At 56.6% G+C, this 18,954-nt stretch overlaps 1 protein-coding gene across 1 annotated transcript; it reads right to left on the minus strand.

Moving 5' to 3' along the window:
- Positions 1 to 367: 367 nt before the first annotated feature.
- ZNF444 (zinc finger protein 444) lies at positions 368 to 18,439 on the minus strand. The gene is made up of 4 exons (XM_022584976.3): positions 18,244 to 18,439; positions 11,116 to 11,449; positions 6,527 to 6,611; positions 368 to 5,058 (listed from the first exon to the last, which is right to left on the minus strand). The coding sequence occupies exons 2-4, from the start codon at positions 11,425 to 11,427 to the stop codon at positions 4,475 to 4,477; spliced, it is 981 nt and encodes a 326-aa protein (XP_022440684.1). The 5' UTR covers positions 11,428 to 11,449; positions 18,244 to 18,439; the 3' UTR covers positions 368 to 4,474.
- Between the last annotated feature and the right edge of the window lie 515 nt (positions 18,440 to 18,954).

Genomic DNA, 18,954 nt, shown 5'->3' on the forward strand with positions numbered 1-18,954 from the left:
CACCATTTCCAGCATTTATTATTTGTAGACTTTTTGATGATGGCCTTTCTGACTCGTGTGAGGTGATCCCTCATTGCAGTTTTGTTTTGCATTACTCTAATAATTAGCGATGTTGAGCCTTTTTATGTGCCTGTATTTCTTCTTTGGAGAAATGTTTATTTAGGTCTTCTGACCATTTTTTGATTGGGTGGTTTGTTTTTTTGTTGTTGTGAAAAGGCTTTGTTTTGTTTTGTTTCGGTACGCGGGCCTCTCACTGTTGTGGCCCCTCCAGTTGCGGAGCACAGGCTCCGGACGCGCAGGCTCAGCGGCCATGGCTCATGGGCCCAGCTGCTCCGCGGCAGGTGGGATCTTCCCGGACCGGGGCACGAACCCGTGTCCCCTGCATCGGCGGGCGGACTCTCAACCACTGCACCACCAGGGAAACCCAAGTTGTGAAAAGTTTTAAAAGAGAGAAGAACACGAGGCAACCTCTCGATGTTGAGTCAGAGGGAGCACGGGAAATGGTACAGAGATGCTTGTGAGGGAGATGGCTCCTTCAAGAGAAGAGATGCAGAGAGTGGCTGCATCTCTCCAGCTTTAGCCTCCCTTGTAGGTGCACAGATACTACTAGTGGAATGGAAAAGGGGGTAGAATCTTGAGAAGTGTGGGAAAGGAGAGAGCATTCTGCTATTGGCTCTGCCGGGAATGCTCCTGTCAGATATGGCACAAGTGACTCTGTTCCTTCAGAGTCTGCAAAACTGTACAGTGAAAAGAAAAAAAATGTTTAATAGTAAAATAAAATGAGCTAAAATATCATAATAAAAAATGGGGCCAGACCTTTTCATGACCCTGGCAGGCTGTGTACTTCTTGTTAACAACTCTGGTTACCATGACGGTTTGAGGAGGGCTGTTAAATGTTTTGATGGGAAAGGGGGGTTCTCTCTAAACAGACACGTGAATGATTTTGAATTTTACGTCTTTTGAGTTAGGCAGGTTCTAAAAACCGCTGCCCACGTGATGTGTGGTCCAGCCACTTGGCATTTGTAAAAATCTGCTCAGACTGAAAGTTGTAGACCCATACTTGTCTTTTCAGTCTTATCAGAGAATTCCCCTCACATACACACAATGAAGCAACAAACAGGACGTCCTTGTGCAGTTTGAAAACCATTTGCATGAAAGCTTTATTTCTCTTTCCTGCCTGAGAAAGGAGGTAAAGAGAGATTTCCGGGGCGTCAGGAGACAGGCATCCTTGTTTCCCGTGGCTCAGCTTCGAGCAAGCACCTCTGTCCATTGTGCTGAATATTCCTGCATCTCCCTCAATCAGTTCCTCCTCATCTTGGACCAAAATCAAGGGATTACAATTAACCCTCTAAAGGACATGGGTGTGTTATTGTTGGGGCTGCGGGTCTGGATTAGGATTAAGACCCCTCTCCCTCTCCTGCCCGTAAATAACCCAGAGGTCAGTGTCGTCCCAATGCCCCCCACTTCCCCACTCCTGTTTTCACCACTTCATGCCCCAAAAAGAAGGGATTTGGGGAGTCAAGCTTCAGTCGTTGCCCTGACTCAAGAGAGGGGCCGTGAGGAGGCATCTCTGCATCTCACTGGCCGACTGTGGGATTGTGGTAGATTCTCTGCGGGTCTGTGGACCTCCATCTCCTCACTGGTTACCCGGGGAACCCATTGTATCTTGGTTTTTCTCCTACGTTTATGGAATCTGTTGTGCCATTTTGTGAGTGGGGTGGGGGTGGTGCAATAGATCTGATTATCTTTCTTTCTTTCATTCTCGCTGCTGTCACCGCCCGGAATGTTTCGAAGAGAGAAGGTCATGCTTCTGCGGATACTTCTAGCTCATTGCCTCCAGCTCCGGGTAGTATTCAGTAAAGTCATAATTATTGATTTAAAAAAAATCTCATACAAATAGATACCAGTGCTGGGTTGATGATTTATTGGGCTTCTTTACGACGGACCAGCAGGATGCAGAGCTTGTTGGATTAGGACTGGATGAACCAGGGCTCTGTGGTTGGTGGGGAGGGATGCCGAAGCAGGGCTGCTGCTTAAAACTGGTTCATGCCGCACCAGACGGTCAACCTCCACACCTGGCTGCTCCGTCTGCCAGACAGAATAAACCTGGTCCCCACACCCACCTAGCTGTGTTCAGGTTAACCTCTGACTTGGCAGGAGTGGTGAACCAACCCCTCTCCAAACAACTGTTAGCCCGACACAGTTTCATTTGCAAGGAGTTACAGGAAACTCGGGGGGGAGGGGGTGTTGTTGTTGTTTTTTAACACTCTAGCATGATTTTATAAGGTTGCAGAGCTGAATTCTCACCCTGTTTCCGGGTTTTGGACAACTTTTCCTGAACAGTGTGCGAGCACCTCCTCTTCCCCCTCTCCCAGGGTGGACGTCCGAACAGCCTTGCGAGGCACAGGGCTACACAACTGCTCCTGTGTGTGGCCGAGCACGGGAGTTTATCGGGGTGGGGTGGGGGCCAGGGCGTCAGTCCACCACGGATGATGCTGACACGCTACAGAATCTGGAGTCCTGCCAGCTGGTTCTGCTTGCGCCCGCCTGCACCGTCAGCAGCAGGGCACATGCTTCCTACCGCCGTGCAGAGGGTCTTTCTGTTCCATTTCAGCCTCCCAGCTTCTCCTTCCCACCCTGACCCTGGCCACTGTGCGAGCCTTGGAGGAAGGCACGGCCCATCACCAGGTGTGGGAGCCAAGGTGGGACCAGCGCTCCCTGGCAGGCAGACAGGGGATGGGGATGGTACCTGTGTGGAAACAGGCGAAGCTCCAGCTGTCAGAGCTCTTCATCTTCCCAGCTGTCGGAGGTGTTTTCTCCCCCCTCCAACCCCTACCATGCCCGAGGCTCATCCAGCACTGTGATCCCCAGTGACACAAAGGTGGAGGGGGTGGGACATCTCGAGGGACCGTCCACACTGATGGATGCAGTGTGTTGGGATAGGAGGTCCCCAGACTGAGGTCAGGGATGGAGGCTTAACAAGCCCAAGCCACGGTTGTGCTGGCGGCAGAGTCTGGGGCCCCTGAGCGACGGTAGGAGCTGGACTAAGTATTATTGCTGGGTGATGAGCAGACATCAGGACGCCGGGGCCAGACACCCAGCTCAGATCTGTGACTGCGGCCCAACCACGCACCCTTTCGATAACTTGGGCCCCTCATCTGCGTGATGGGAGTAACCACAGTGCTTGCCTCCTTGGGTTATGACGATTAAAAGACCTGATGGCTTTATGTGCTTGAAAGAGGGGCTGGCACATGGCACGCTCTTGTCAGACCCAGTCTTCAGCCCCCAGCCCCGTGGCCTGACACCTCCACTCTCCTGCCTTGTGCTCCTGCCAGCTCCCTTGTGAGGTCCTGCAGCAGATGACGTGGCCTCTTGAAGCCGGCTTCCTCTGCTATAGACATGGCCACATGGACCTCTAGTGTGGAAGGACAGCCCTGCCACTAAAGGTGCCCTCGGTGCTCACTGCTTCTGCTGGCCTGGCAGTGCAAGCGTTTGCCGTCATTCCGTCATTTAGTTTCCAGAATGGGCCCCTTCTCAGTGGCCTGAGATCATGGAGCCTGGGAGCTGTTAAGGCCAAGACTCCAACCCAAGCAGTTGGGTGCTGGGCTGAGTCTGGCCTGTGTGCGGTGGAAGCAGGGAGACCTGCTCCTGGGGCAGTGAGTGGGCTCCATAAGGTGGCGTGTGCCTGCGTTTCCCCCACAGTGCAGACCCCCACGAGAACTCATCTCTGTCACCTCTCACGGGGTTCATCTCATCTCTAGGCTCAAGGAAAAGGAACCAGCCCCCTGGGCCCAGGCTCCCAGGGCCCTGCCAGCTGGGAAGGTCTGAGGTGGGGCCCACAATGCCCCTCCCATCCTGGGCAGCATGGGGAGGGCGGCCCCCAGGACAGAACGCAGGGCACCTGGGGTCTGCACAACTCATCAGTGGCTTTATTACTCTCCAGATGCTGGTGAACTGTCGTCTCTGACGCGCTTCCCACAGGCAGGCATCTCTGTCCATCCCATGCCTTCTGGCTCGCAGAGAGACAAGCCAGACCAGGGAGCCCACTGCCAGAACCCAGGTCTGTCCTGTCGGAGCCGTCCCCGACTCCACCCTGGGGGGTGTCTCCTGGGGGGGGGTGTCCTGTCGGAGCCGTCCTCCACTCCGTCCTGGGGGGTGTCTCCTGGGAACAAGACCCAGTCCCCTTCCTCCAGCCTCCTCTAGACCAGGGGCCCCGCCTGCTGCTCCTGGCCAGTCCTGCCCCCGACCCGGGAGAGGGAAGGACTGCGGAGTCTCCTTCTATAGGCGGGAGAGGCTGCGAGGACGAGGACGGCGTGAGATCCCAACAGGAATGAGGTTTGGGACATAAAGTGAGAGTTGGGAAGGAACAGAAAGCTCTAGGGCACCAGGAGGACAAAGGAGAGGCCGGTGGAGGAGAGAGACAGGGGGCAGAGGAGCCGTGAGGGACGGGAGGGGTTGCACGGCGGGGCGGGGGCTACCCCAGCGGCCAGGGCGGGAAGGGACCCCCGCCTTCGGGGCCCGGCGCCGCCGCCCCGCCCGCGCCTGCCGCGCGCCCGTGGATGCGCTGGTGGCGCAGCACGTGCTCGCGGCGCCCGAAGCCCTTGCCGCACTCCCAGCAAGCGAACGGCCGCGCGCCCGAGTGCGTCTTGCGGTGGCGCACCAGGTGCTCGCGCCAGTAGAAGGTCTTGCCGCACTCGCAGCAGGCGTGTGGCTTCTCGCGCGCAGGCAGCGGGCGCAGGGCCGGACCCGGGCCGCCGGGGTGCGTGCCGCGGTGGCGCCGCAGGTGCTCCTTGCGCCGGAAGGCCTTGCCGCACTCGGGGCAGGCGTGCGGCTTCTCGCCCGAGTGGCTCTGCCGATGGCGCAGCAGGTGCGCCGGCTTCAGCGAGGCCTTGCCGCACTCGGGGCAGGACGCAGAGCCCGGGGCCGCCAGGAAGGCGGGCAGGCCGGGCGCCGGTGGGGGCGGTGGCGCTGGCTGAGGGCTGCCCGGCTCCTGCTTGTAAGGGCGCGCGGCCTGGGCGTCCCCCGTCGCCAGTTCCTCAGCCCCGGGGGCCGCGTCTCCTGCAGGCAAAGGTGCAGTCAGGGCGGGCGCAGGGCACAGCCGGGCAAGGGAAGGCCGCAAGGGCCGCCCGTGTCCTGGCTAGAGGGGTGGTCCCGGGGCAGGGGGGGAACGCTTAGGAGCCCTCCGGGAGGGAAGAGCGTTGTCCGCCAGCTTCTGATTCATCCCTGGGTCCCCGTACCGCACAGGGCCTGGTGCAGAGTAAGTGCCCAATAAACGAATGGATGGGTGGATGGATGGGAGGAGGAAATCGATAGGTAGGTAAGTGGTAAATGGGAGTGTGTAGACGGATGTTGGAGTGGATGGATTGGGTGATGGATGGATGCATGGGTGCACGGGTGGGTAAGTGGGGATGGATAAGTCGGGTGGGTGGATGAACCACACATTTCCTTTCTTCAGGTTTCCAAACTGCTCTATGTAATTCCAAGGAGATAAGCAACCTTTAAGTGTCACACTAGGACGGGTGTGATAAAAACCTGTTAGTCTCTCCCTCTGTGCCGGGCACGGTGCCGAGCACGTTGGTGTGCCGTCTCATTCCACCCCCGCTGTGGTCCCCGTTGAGGGGCATAAGAGGGCACTGCCTCGGGTTCCCAGTCACCGTCCCAGCGCTGCTCCCTCTCCGACCCACGCCCCTCTGGAGGTCCACAGGCAACCGCCCCCCCCCCCCCGCCGACCCGGGCTCTACAGGTCCTGATGATGTCATCAGAAGGGCCCCCATCCTGACACCTCTACACGTGGCCTCAGACATGATCCCCAGCTCCTCCGTCCTCTCCAGCCACAGCCCTGGCACAAGGTGAACGCCACCCTCCCCCACCGGGTCTCGAGGCGCCTGAGTCCAGGCCGGCTACCAGAGTCACCTTTCTGCCTCTGGTGGGCATCCTCAGGTTTTGCCTCCCGGGTCTGTTCCCCGCTTTGACGAGATTCAATCTGATTCTCCCTTCCTCACCCTAATGCCTGTGGTCGGGGTGGAGCCAGCACCTTCCCCAGCTCCCGGCCCGGGCATCGGCGCCAGGCTGGGCAATGAGAGAGTCCTGCACAGTGCCTGGGTCAGGAGAAGCATGACTGCAGGAGGTCTCGCCCCGCGAAGAACTGGGGCTCAAAGGCTCTGGGGCCAGGCTGCCGGGGTGCAAGCCTGGCTTGGCCGGCACCCGAACCTGGGTGGGTTATCTCACTTCTCTGTGCCTGGGTTCCTGCAGCTATGAAAGGTGGCTGATGCCGGGGACCTCAAGGGCGGGCGCGGGATTTCGGCGAGCTGGTGGGACCACGCCTGGCGCATCATGGGCGCTCGCTGTCCTGTCTGACCCCCCACTAGACGTGCCCTCCAGAGCAGGGCGTGTCTGATTCAGCTCCCGTCCTGGTGCCAGCATGGGGCCTGGCTCACAGCAGGGATGTTCACTGGACAAATAAAGGACGGACAGGAGAGGGTCCCCCGGGGCTGGGAGCGCTGTGGGGAAGGAGTGAGCTGCTCACCTGAGGGCGTTACCCCACCGTCTTCCTTTCCCACGCCGACCCCGGAGCCTTCTGCCGCATCCCGAGGTGCCCTCATTGCTGGTCCCTGAAACCAGAGATACCACAACCCCAACTGAGCAACCTGAGCCACAGCCTCTACTTCTCTCCCTCTCAGTCCTACCGCTCGCTCTGGGGGAAGCCGGCTGCCAAGCTGGAGGATGCTTGGCCACCCCACGGAGAGGTCCATGTGGTGAGGACGGAGGCCTCCAGCTGACCACCGCGTGAGGGAGCCGCCTCAGAATCAGATCCTCCAGCCCTGGGCCAGCTTCCAGGTGAGGACAGCCCCAGCCGGTCTTAAATGCAACCTCGTGAGAGACCTTCAGCCAGCATTGCCCCAAACTCCTGACCCACAGAAGCTGCCTGAGATGACAAATGTTTACTGTTCTGAGCCACTAAGTTTGGTGCGATTTGTTCCACAGCAGATAACTGATGCACCTGCTTTGAATCTTATTTTAGCTTTTTAATGCCTTTTGCAAACTCCTCGACAAAATGCAGAAGGAAAACAGAGAAGCTACTTTTAACTCAGCAAAAAGTAAAGGAAGTTGAGAACGGAACTTTTCCCAGCTCAACCGGTGGACAGCTCCAAGCAGCATGGCACCAGCCAGAAGACCAGTGGTTTAAAAAGAAGCTTCACACTACTCTGGTTCCTTTATACCCTTTCTCACTGTTCCTCGAGCCCGTGCCTCCAGGAAAAGACCAGAATTCTCCTGGTGGTGATGACGAAGAGCTGTCAGGGGTTATAGGCACACAACCCCCCTTCTCACATTTCACTTGTTTCAGTGCTTTTGGACCCAAGCAGCTGTTAGGCTGCAGACCAGCGATGCCGACAATTCTGCCAGCTGGCGAGCAGACGGCAGGAAGCTTCCAGGGCCTTTTAGGAAAGCTCGTCGTCAGGGATCCCTAAGTGCCCACCTTGGCTGGTGGTGGCGGGAGAATCCACACGGTCACCTTGCTACTGCAGCACACTAGTACGGCTCAGGGCGTTACGGCACCGCAGGTGCTGCCACGTCACTCGCGTCTGCTGTGGCCTGGTCACTGCCACGCGCTCAGCTCCTACCTTTGCCCGGGGCCCCGCCTGGACCTCCAAGCCCAGGCAACAGCAAAGGGCCAATGGTGTCCTGGGTGTGCCAGGCGCTCAGAGCCCCACGCTTCTGCACTCGCTCTTCCCTCTGCCTGGAGCCCCCTTCCCACCCGTGCCCGGCCTGCCCTCCTACACACCCTGCAGGCCCTGGCCAAGCGCCGGCTCTGCCACCTCCCGCAGGCTCAAGGGCGCCCCCATCCTGGCGCCCTCCACACTGCACTCCCAGCAGCTTCATCGAAGCGTGACACGCGCACAGTGAATGCACATGGTTCACGGCACACGACCCGAGGAGTTCCACGTGCGTATGTGCTCACGAAGCCCCAGAACGCACACGTGGCCCCGCAAGCTTCCCTGTGCACATCCGGAACCTCCCCCCTTCCCTCCAGCAGGGCAGCCACTGATGGGCTTCCCGGCACGATACAGTGGTCTCTGTCTTCTAGGGCTTCATGTTCATAGAGCCATACAGTAAATCGGTACTTCTTTGGGGGGGAGGGTCTAGTTTCTTTCACTCAGCATCATTATTTTGAGATTAAGGAAGAGGGCCTACAGTTGTCTTTCCTTGGTTTTGGTACCAGGAAAACGCTGGCCCTGTAAAATGAGCTGGGACGTTCCTTCCTCTTCAGATGTCAGGAAGAGTTGGTATGGTCATTTTCCCCGCAAAAGGCCTGGTCGGCCTCCCAGTGGAGCTGCCTGGCTCGCACGCTCCAGGAGGGCGGGGACTGGCCTGTCCCACTTCTCTGCCGACCCTGGCACCAATCTTTTTATAAATAGCAGCTTTATCGCGACATGACTCATATGCCAGAGAATTCACCCACTTAAATTGCAATTCCCCGGTTTTTGGTACATTCCGTTGTGCAACCATTACCACAATGGATTCGAGAATATTTTTATCACCCCCAGCCCCCGTACCCCGCCCCTGTCAGCAGTCACTCCCCATTTCCTCCCCGCCAGCCTCCGGGAACCGCTAATCTGCTCCCTGCCTCTATGGACCTGCCTCTTCTGCGAATCTCACGGCAACGGAATCATGCAACGGAAAGTCCTTGTGACCGGCTTCTTTCATGTTTTCCTCGTGTTTCTGATGTTCGCCCACGGTGTAGCCCATCAGGGCTTCACTCCTCTATGGCTGAGTGGTGTCCTGCTTCGTGGACAGGCCGCGTTCTGTTGATCCACTCACCAGCCGGTGGATGTGAGGGTTGTTTTCACTTTTTGGCTGTTACGAGTGATGCTGTCTTGCTACCACTCAGGTCGTATCGCATGCGAGGTTACGTGTGGATAAGTTTTCACTTCTCTGGGTTCACACACAGGAGTGGGGCTGCTGGCCCACGTAGCCGCTCCACGTTCAACCCGAGGAACTGCCAGACTGCCCCCAACCGCGGCTGCACCATTTTACATCCCCACCACCTCAGAGGGTCCCGACCCCCGGAGCCTCTCACCGCAGCCCTCAATGGACACTGAGCAAGTGCACGGACAGAGGGATGGAGGTGTCCAACCACCTGCCTTTGCTCCAATGGCTCAGGACATGCTCCTGGAAGAGGGTCAAGACAAGGGCGTGCCGAGGTGTGGGGCGGGGCTGGCACGGGGCCACCTGGGTCCTGGGCGCCTCCAGCCACAGACCTGCTTGGGGGGGCCCAAGCGAGTTACTTCCCACGCGGGGGTCAGTTGTGGGGGGAGGTGGGCAGCACATGGTCTCACCAGGAGCCCCCGCTCAGACTGGTGGACGCCGAGCTCCCAGCTCCCTGGCCTCAGTGGGGCCTGGTAACCCCAGGTGACGCCTGCCGGTGTGCAGGCAGGGTGGGAGCAGGACGCGGGCCGGCTCGCCCCGGAGTGGAGCCTGGGAAGCTGCACTGCCCGGCCACCCTGCGATTCCCAGGCACACAAGCCTGGGAACTTTATACTGCTGGGCGGGGGGGGCGGGCCTGCAGGTGTCCTGCGGGCTCTCTGGTTCCGGGTCACAGGCACAGGACGCTGGACTGTGCCAAGGCTGAGCCCCATCCCCAGGAAGATGCTGGGCCAGGTGTTGGCACCCAGCAGGGGACAGAGGCAGGGATCTCGGGCCACAGCACATGGGTTCTGTCCCTCTCACCCCCCCAACTGGCTGTGTGACCTTGGGCAAGTCACCCGACTTCTCTGAGCCTCATACCTTCACCTCTGAAATGGAGAGGATGACAGCCTCCAGTGCCCACCCCTCGGGACTGCGTGGGGACAGGCAGGCCACGCTGATAGTGCCATCTGGGGGAGGTCTGGCCCTGCTGTATCGGCTTCACCTTCAGACGGACCTGCGATTGAGGTCAGCCTCCCCGACTGGGAAGCCATGTCTACAGAGGCTGGGGAGGCCCCCTGGTTGGCAATACTCATGCTGTCCACGTGACCCGGGGTGAGGAAGCTCCGTGAGGGTCTCCCTGCCCCATCCGCCTGCTCCCTCGGCCGATTTTAATCTGTGTCCTTTCACTGTGATGAACAGCAGCTTTCCTCGAGCTCTGAGTACTTCCCATGAACGACTGAACCCGGGGATGGTCCTGGGACCCCCGAACTCTGCACACGCGAATCACCTGGTACCTGCCCAGTGCCCAGGCTTTTCCCTGAAAGGGCCAGGGGGCAAAGGTTTTCGGCTCTTCAGGCCCTCTGGTCCCTGTCGCGACTGCTCAGCTCTGCCCCGGGGAGAAAGAGGCCACAGGCGACACACGAGTGGATGGTGAGGCCGTGGCCCCGTGAGGCTGTGTAACACCACAGCCCCAGAGGCTGGCAGATATGGCCCTCAGGCTGCAGTCCGCTGACCCCTGGGGTGCAGCCAAGGGCTGACCTTACCCAGAGAGAGGTCTGGCCTTTGCCCTCACCTGCTGGGAGGGGAACCGCTGAGCCCTCACTCAGCACATCCTGCCTGCCAGGGGCCTTGGGCCGTGTTGGACTCTCCAACAGCGTAATTCATGTGAAGGCTCTGGGCCACACGGTATCCACGCAGCCTTTCACGGGGGCTGGAGCCCCAACACCTCCAGGCGCGGAGGTGCGGGGAGCACCCTGGTTGGTGATGCTCCCTGTGTCTTGCACACGTTGTCGCCAGGAGTTGGCACCGCCCACGAATCCCCTGGGAGGAACCCTCCTGGATCCTGCCCTGCTGCCCCCTCCTCGGCTGATTTAATCTGTGTCCTTCCGCTGTGACCAGCCACAGCTGTGTGCAGGATGGAGCTCTGAGTCCTTCCACTGAGCTGTGAGACCTGAGGGTGGTCCCGGGGACCCTGAACTTGCACTGAGCATCAGGAGGGTGGGCTTGCGTACAGTCCCTCTAAACATCCTCGCTGGCCTGACTTTCCCACCCGACTCGACCACACCCTGGACCTCAGGGTCCCACGGAGCCTGTTGTGTTTGTCTCAGTGTGGAGCTGAGGACCCCCGGCCCTGGGGAAGGCAGACGGCAGGCCCGGGGTGGGGGGACGCGGCGGTGCAGGCCCCTCCCGCCAGCCGCCTCCGCTCACCCAGAGCTCCTCCAGCAGGGCCACGGCCTCCTCCCCGCTCTGGGGCCGCCGGCTGCACACCCAGGCCTGGAGGTCAGCAGGTAGGGCGCTCAGGAACTGCTCCAGCACCAGTAGCTCCAGCATCTGCTCCTTGGTGTGCACCTCGGGCCGCAGCCAGTCCCGGCACAAGGCGCGCAGCAGGCCCAGCGCCTCGCGGGGGCCCGGGGCGTCGCCCAGGTGGAAGTGGCGGAAGCGGTGCCACGGTGAGTCCAGGGTCAGGCCCTCGGCGGCCCGGCACTCCTGCTTCACAGGCTGGGCGGCCGGGGCCTCCATGGGGCCAGCGGGACGGCAGCACCTGTCGGGGGGTAAAGGCAGTGGTGAGAACCCAACTCCGACCATCCCCCGGAAGCCCCTGCCTCTGCCGTGGGCATGGGGTCGAAAACCACGCTCTATGCATGCATGCGTGCGCGCCGCCCAGGCCCACCCAGGAGCGGCGGCGGCGCAGCGCTCGCCGGCCTCGTGTGGCCTCCCTGTCCTCCCTCTACCCCCGCAGCCTCCGCGCGCACCGAGATCTTAGAAGGGATCCCGGAACGTAGCACATGCTCGAGAAAATGTGAGTTGTCATCACCACCATCGATGCCTGGTTACGTCCCAACCCACATCCCCGAGGCAGACACCCTAGGATGCTTGCTCCAAAGCCCCCCCAATCTTTTCCTTACTAGCCAGTGTGCACAGAACTATGTCCGTCCGTACCCCTCACCAGGTTCATATGTGGAAGCTCTAACCCCAAATGTATTTAGAGATGGGGCTTTTAGGAGGAAATTAAGACTAAATGAGGTTATCAGACCGGGCTCCCACAGGACTAACGTCTTCGTAGGAAGAGATCTGTCTCCCCTGAGCGTGAGGACACAGCAGGAAGCAGCCGTCTGCAAGCCGGGAAGAGGCCCTCACCAGACACCGAGTCTGGCTGCACCTGATCCCGGACGCCCAACCTCCACAACTGCGAGGAATAAATGTCTGTTGTTGAAGCTGCCCGGCCGGTGGTGTTGTCACGGCCGCCCAGCAGGCCACGACGCTCAGGGGCCCCCAATCATGTCTGCGTACAGGGAAACGCGAGAGACTGCAAGGGGCCCCCCTTATCCGTTCTCCCCATTCTCCTTTTGTAAGACCTGCGCCCCGGCGCCCCCAGGAAGCTGTGTGCCCTCCACTTCCTCCTCCCCTTCCTGAAGGAGGAAACAGACGTGCAGTGGCTTCAGTCGTGGGGTGACACAAAGCAGTGGCTCTCGACCAGGGGTGACGTTACCCCGGGGAGGCATCTAGAAAGGTCTTGTTGGATGGGGGTGGGGGTGCTGCTGGCATCCGGTGGGTGGAGGCTGGGGATGCTGCTAAGGACCCTACAGTGCACAGGACGGCCCCCCAGCAGAGAAAGACCCAGCCCCTAAGAAACCCCGGCCTAGAACTGTGGTCCTCGAATGGCCTGGGGACCCCTGGGATCCCCAAGATCCTTCCAGGGGGTACCTCGAGGTCAGAACTATTTTCCTAACACAGGTTCCCAGCCTCTTTCACTGTCATTCTCTCCTGAGTGTATGCTGGGGCCTTCCAGAGGCCACAGGCTGCGAGCAGAGGCAGATGGGAGAACCCAGCTGTTCAAGTTAGACACTGAGATGTGCAAAACAATGATGCCATGTTTCCAGCTTTTCATTTGGGGAAACATGGTTATTTTTCATTTAAAAAGTGTTATTTTTAAAAAATAAATAAAGTGTCATTTGCCGGGGGGGGGATAAATCGGGAGATTGGGACTGACATATACACACTACTATATATAGAATATATAACTAATAAGAACCTACTGTATAGCACAGGGAACTCTACTCAATACTCTGTAATGACCTGTATGGGACTAGAATCTGAAAAAGAGTGGCTATATATGTATGTATAATGGACTCACCTTGCTGTACACCTGAAACTAACACAACATTGTAAATCAACTACACACAAATAAAAAAAAATTAAGAAAAAAAAGTGTAATTTAAATCTTAACATATGGAAAGTTGATTACTGCAATTTCTAAATGCATTAATATTTTGAAATTTTCTCAGCTTTAGTTTCTAACATGATACATAACAATAAATGTAATTCCTGTAAGCAAAAGTGCTTTGGGGGGGGTCTTCAAAAAAATTTTAAAGTATAAAGGGGTCCTGAGTTTAAAACCTTCAGGAGCCACTGGCCTGCAGCCTGGGTTTTGCTTTGTGTTTTCTTGTTTGTTTGTTTGTTTTTTCCCACACTGTGTGGTATGTGGGATCTTAGTTCCCCGACCAGGGATCTAACCTGCACCCCCTGCATTGGAAGGGCAGAGTCCTAATCACTGGACCACCAGGGAAGTCCCTGCAGCCTGTTTAAGTCAAGTTTTACTGGCGCACAGCCATGCCTGTCTGCCACACACTGATGATCTTCTAAGACTCGAGGCTGGCCCAACCTCAGGGCCTTGGTACTGCCATTCTCTACCTCCATCTTTGCTCCGCTGGCTCCTTCTCACCTCTGAGGCCCAGGTGCCATCCTTCCCTCCTTGGACAGCCTCCCTGAATCACCTACACACCCTTCCCTGCAGTTACTGTCATGTCACCGTATTAATTTCATCTCAGCGTTTAATAAGATCTGGTCTTACCATATCTGGGCGCTGATTTCCCTTGCTAGAATTTAAGCGTTGCAAGGGCAAGAGGCCACATATACAGAGCCCAGCATGCTGGTTGGCACTGAAAGAAAATTTATAGGATGACCGGTCCTGTGTGATCAGCATTATTGCCCCCATTTTGCAGATGGAGAACGTGAAGGCCTTGCCCAAAATCACCCAGCTAATAAGTGGCAGGGGCTGAACTCACACTGGCGTCTGTCTGGCCCTGGAGCTGGTCACAGCATCACCCTCCACCCACCCATCCTTCCCTTTAAGAACTGACTAGCCCAGCAGCGGCAGGAAAGAGTTCCCAGAAGACCTGGGCCAGAGCCGAGTCTCAAAAGAGGCAGAGAAGCCTGCTCTGTTGTGAGAAAGATCCCTCCGGGACAGGACTGGAGTCTCACCTGAGTGAGTGAGGCCCTGGGAATCACGCTGAAGGGCCTTGTGACCTCAGGGACCCACGCTCGGCTGTCCAAGGTTAGCCCCTGAGGCAGGGCCAGACGGACTCTTCCCTGGGTCCCAGGGTCACCAAGCTCAGAGGCTGCTCCTGAGAAAGCACATACTGACTGATAAATAAGGTCACTCCATGCAGCCACTATGGAGGTTCCTCAAAAAATTAAAAATAGAACTACTGGGGACTTCCCTGGTGGCGCAGTGGTTAAGAATCCGCCTGCCAATGCAGGGGACACGGGTTCGATCTCTGGTCCGGGAAGATCCCATGTGCCACAGAGCAACTAAGCCTGTGTGCCACAACTACAGAGCCTGCACTCTAGAGCCCACGAGCCACAGCTACCAAGCCCGTGTGCCACAACTACTGAAGCCCATGCGCCTAGAGCCCGTGCTCTGCAACACGAGAAGCCACCGCAATGAGAAGCCCATGCACCGCAACAGAGAGTAGCCCCCGCTCGCTGCAACTAGAGAAAGCCCGCGCGCAGCAACAAAGACCCGACACAAGCCAAAAAAAAGAAAAAGAATAAGTAATTAATTTTAAAAAAAAAGAGGTTTAAAAAAAAAATAGAACTACCGTTTGATCCAGCAATTCTACTTCTGGGTATGTATTCAAAGAAAACAAAAATACTAATTTGAAAAAACACATGCACCCCGACGTTCATAGCAGCATTATTTACAATAACCGCCAAGACATGGAAGCAACCTAAGTGTCGTTGATGGATAAATGGACGGAGAAGATGCAAAATATATATATATGTGTGTGTGTATATATATATATAAAGTGGAATATACAAATATAAATACATATATAAATAAATATAATGGAATATTATTCAGCCATAAAAAAGAACGAAATCCTACTATTTGTGAAAACATGGATGGACCTCGAGGGTATTATGCTAAGACAAAATAAATCAGATAGAGAAAGGCAAATGTATAATTTCCCTTACATGTTCAATCCAAAAAAAAACAAAAATAAAGCAAACTCATAGATACACTGAACAGATTGGTGGTTCCCAGAAGCAGGGGTGGGGGCGCTGGTAGGCAAGATGGGTGAAAAGAATCAAAACTTACAAACTCCCAGTTACAAAAGAACTAATTCCTGGGGATGTAAAGCACCACTTGGCCACTATAGTTAATAATACTCTGTTGTATATTTGAAAGTTGGGCTTCCCTGGTGGCGCAGTGGTTAAGAATCTGCCTACCAATGCAGGGGACACGGGTTCGAGCCCTGGCCCGGGAAGATCCCACATGCCGCGGAGCAATTAAGCCTGTAAGCCACAACTACTGAGCCCGCGTGCCGCAACTATTGAAGCCCACGCGCCTAGAGCCCATGTTCTGCAACAAGAGAAGCCACCACAATGAGAAGCCCACACACCTCAATGAAAAGCAGCCCCTGCTCGCCGCAACTACAGAAAGGCCGCGCGTGCCAACGAAGACCCAACACAGCCAAAAATAAATAAATAAAAAAAATTTTTTTTTAAAAAGCATTAAAAAATATGTATCTTAAAAAAAAAAAGAAAGTTGCTGAGAGAACAGCTCTTAAAAGTTCTCATCATCGGGCTTCCCTGGTGGCGCAGTGGTTGAGAGTCCGCCTGCCGATGCAGGGGACACAGGTTCGTGCCCCGGTCCGGGAAGATCCCACATGCCGTGGATCGGCTGGGCCCGTGAGCCATGGCCGCCGAGTATGCGCGTCTGGAGCCTGTGCTCTGCAACGGGAGAGGCCACAACAGTGAGAGGCCCGTGTACCGCAAAAAAAAAAAAAAAAAAGTTCTCATCATGGAAAAAAATATTCTATAACTCTGTATGGCGATGGATATTAACTAGACTTATTGTGGTCATCGTTTTGCAATATATACAAATATCAAACCGTTATGTTGTATACTTGAAACGAATATATGTCAATTATAGCTTGACAAAAAAGAAGAAGAAACAAAGCAAAATACGTCCACACACACAAAAGGTCCCTCTGCTGTGGAAAGCAACTCCTCTTATTCAGTGAGGGCCAGTGGCTCCAGCAGCTGCCACAGTGCTCTGTGCTGCCTCCATAAAAGCAACTGTAACACGCCTGTGTGTGTCCCGGTAGCATCATCCAGCCCCACCAGGCACCCTGGAGGCCTCAGGAGACCACCACGAGGCCCGTGTCTTACTCTGCCCCACCTGTCCCTCCCAACAGCCCTGCGACTTGGGGAGATGAGCCCCACTGTAAAGAAGGAGAGAAATGGACATGCAGAGAGTGACAGAGAGGCAGGATTCGAATCCAGAGCCCACGCCTGCTGCATTAACTTAATGGTTAAGAGGCAGGGCTCTGGAAGAACAGACTGGTGGTTGCCAAGGGACTGGGGGAGGGATGGAGTGGGAGTTTGGGATTAGCAGTTGCACACTATTATCTATAGGATGGATAAACAACAAGGTCCTACTGTAGAGCACAGGGACTATATTCAATATCCTGTGATAAACCAGAATGGAAAACAAAAAAGAATGTATATATGTGTATAACTGAATCGCTTTGCTGTACAGCAGAAATTAACACAACATTGTAAATCAACTAAACTGCAATAAGTTTTAAAAAACGCAAAAAAAAAAATGGAAAAAACAAAGAGACACAGCTTCTGGAGCTTGCCTGCCCGGCTTCCGCTTTTAATTCAGCCATTTATCGGTGGTGTGACCCTTGGGCCCTCTCTGGACTTAAATTCCCCACCTGTAGTACAGATCTAAGAGTAACTCCTTCCCCACAGGGGTTGCTAGGAGCATGAATTAGAAGAAGCCCCCATCCCACACAGAGTAAGCGTTCAGTGAAGACCTGCTGACCCACGCCTGGGCTTCCCACCCCTGCACTAGTGACATTTAGCGCTGGACAATTCTGTGTGGCAGACATCCTATGCAACCTACAGTGTTTTAGCAGCATCCCTGGCCTCCTTCCACAGTATGCCAGCAGTATCTCCCCAACTGTGACAATCAAAAATGTCTCCAGAGAGTGCCTCGAGGTGGGAGGGGGGCAGGCACAGTTGACCCCGGTGGAGAACCACCGGTCCACCGAACAAATATTTACTCAGAGCAAAGGGCCCTGGAGCAAATCCCAGCCCTGCCCTCTCCCAGCTAGTCGTCCCAGGACAAGGTATAGAACCTTTTACACACGAAATCTCCCTTCCCGGGCTGTAAAATGCGGAGAGAAGCCATACCCAAGAGTAGCAGTAAGAATTCAAGATGTAAGGGAAACAAAGATGCTGAGAACAGCGCCCAGCTGTGCTAAGCAAGCCTTCAACCAGAGCTAACCTTTGCTGTTACTGTTACCTGGTGAGGCGCTAGGGATATAGCTTCGATCAGAAGCACACACGTTAAATCCAAGTATGAGGAAGAGCAGGGGTTAAAAGAGCAAATAAAAGAGGGTGATGGGGGCTGACGGGGAGGGGGGCAGCCTCACACGTTAACAAGAGCAAACACAGCCTTGAAGCACTGCACGCCCAGGAAATTCGTCCCTTGCAACAAGCTAGTGGGGGGGGGGCACCCGAAAGAAAGAAAGAAAGAAAGAAAAGAAAGAGGACAATTCAGCTCATCCTCGGGAATCTCACAACTCCACAAAAGTGAGACCCAACTTGTAAAGACATGCACGACGTGAACCACCTGCACCCCACCCACGTCTGGACCACGACCCTCCCCCAGAGCCCCTTCCAGCAAACCTCTCCGACCCGGTCCTTCCGGCGCCCCCGGACTCCTCGGCAGGGCCCAGCCCACCCGCTGCTGGAGTCCCCCCCCTCCCCCCACTTCCCGACCCTCCCCCACTACCCCCCTCAGTTTCCAACTCTCCCCCCGCGTTCTCCGCCTCCGGGACCCACAACCCCCTCCCACTTCCCGACCCTCCCTCTCCCGTTCACGCTCCCCTCCCCCTCCCCCTTCTTCTCGGGCCCCCTTTTCACTCCCTCCCCCAACCCTCCCGTTCCTTCCTCCTCCGGCCTCCAGCCCCCCTCTCCCCAAAGCTCGTCCAACCGGCCCCCTCCAATCCCTCCCTCCTTGCCCCCCTCGCTCACCTCACTCTCCCGGGCGAGGCCCCCCAAGCCCCCTCGCCACCTCGCACATGCGCACAAAGCTCACCAGGACTCCATGCCCCGGCAGGCTTTGCGCCAAACTCATCTGTCCCCCTCCCCCCAACACTCCCAGAAACCCAGTGGTCCTTTCCCCCAACTACCCCGCCGGCTTCACCCAGAACTACATCTCCCACGAAGCATCGCGGCAAAAGTGGATTCCCATTGGCTCTCGCCGTGGCGACCCACTCACTCCCGTCCCCGAATGCCTCCGCCAGAGCAGGAACTACATTTCCCAAGATGCATCGAAGGGCTGCCAGCGGCCTATGGGTCCTCGCAAACATGGCCTTTCAGAGCGCCAGGGTTTGGACTACATTTCCGAGAATGCACGTGTAGGTCTTCCCATTGGCCCGCGCGCGGGCGGGCCCCGGGCACGCGCAGACGTGCCGAAGGTGGGAGCCGGTGGGCGAAGGGAGAAGGAGGAGCCATGGCGGCGTTGCCGTGGAAACTGGAGGAGGCTGGAGGCTCCTGGCCCCCAGGAAATGGGGCCCCTGTACCCTAGGAGCGGGTGGCCCGGGCCTGAGTTCTACGCCAATCAGGGCCTGCGGGGTGCGTCTCCTTGACAACGGGTCGCGTTTCACCCCACCCCCACCCGGGCAGAAGCAGTGATGTCCGAGGTTGATGCGCGATCCGAACGTAAGCCGGCTGCCGGCCTCA

Source organism: Delphinapterus leucas, chromosome 20 (genome assembly GCF_059928025.1).
Source record: "Delphinapterus leucas isolate spDelLeu-1000000601 "Yukka" chromosome 20, BTC_Dleu_Yukka2, whole genome shotgun sequence".
Classification (NCBI taxonomy): domain Eukaryota; kingdom Metazoa; phylum Chordata; class Mammalia; order Artiodactyla; family Monodontidae; genus Delphinapterus; species Delphinapterus leucas.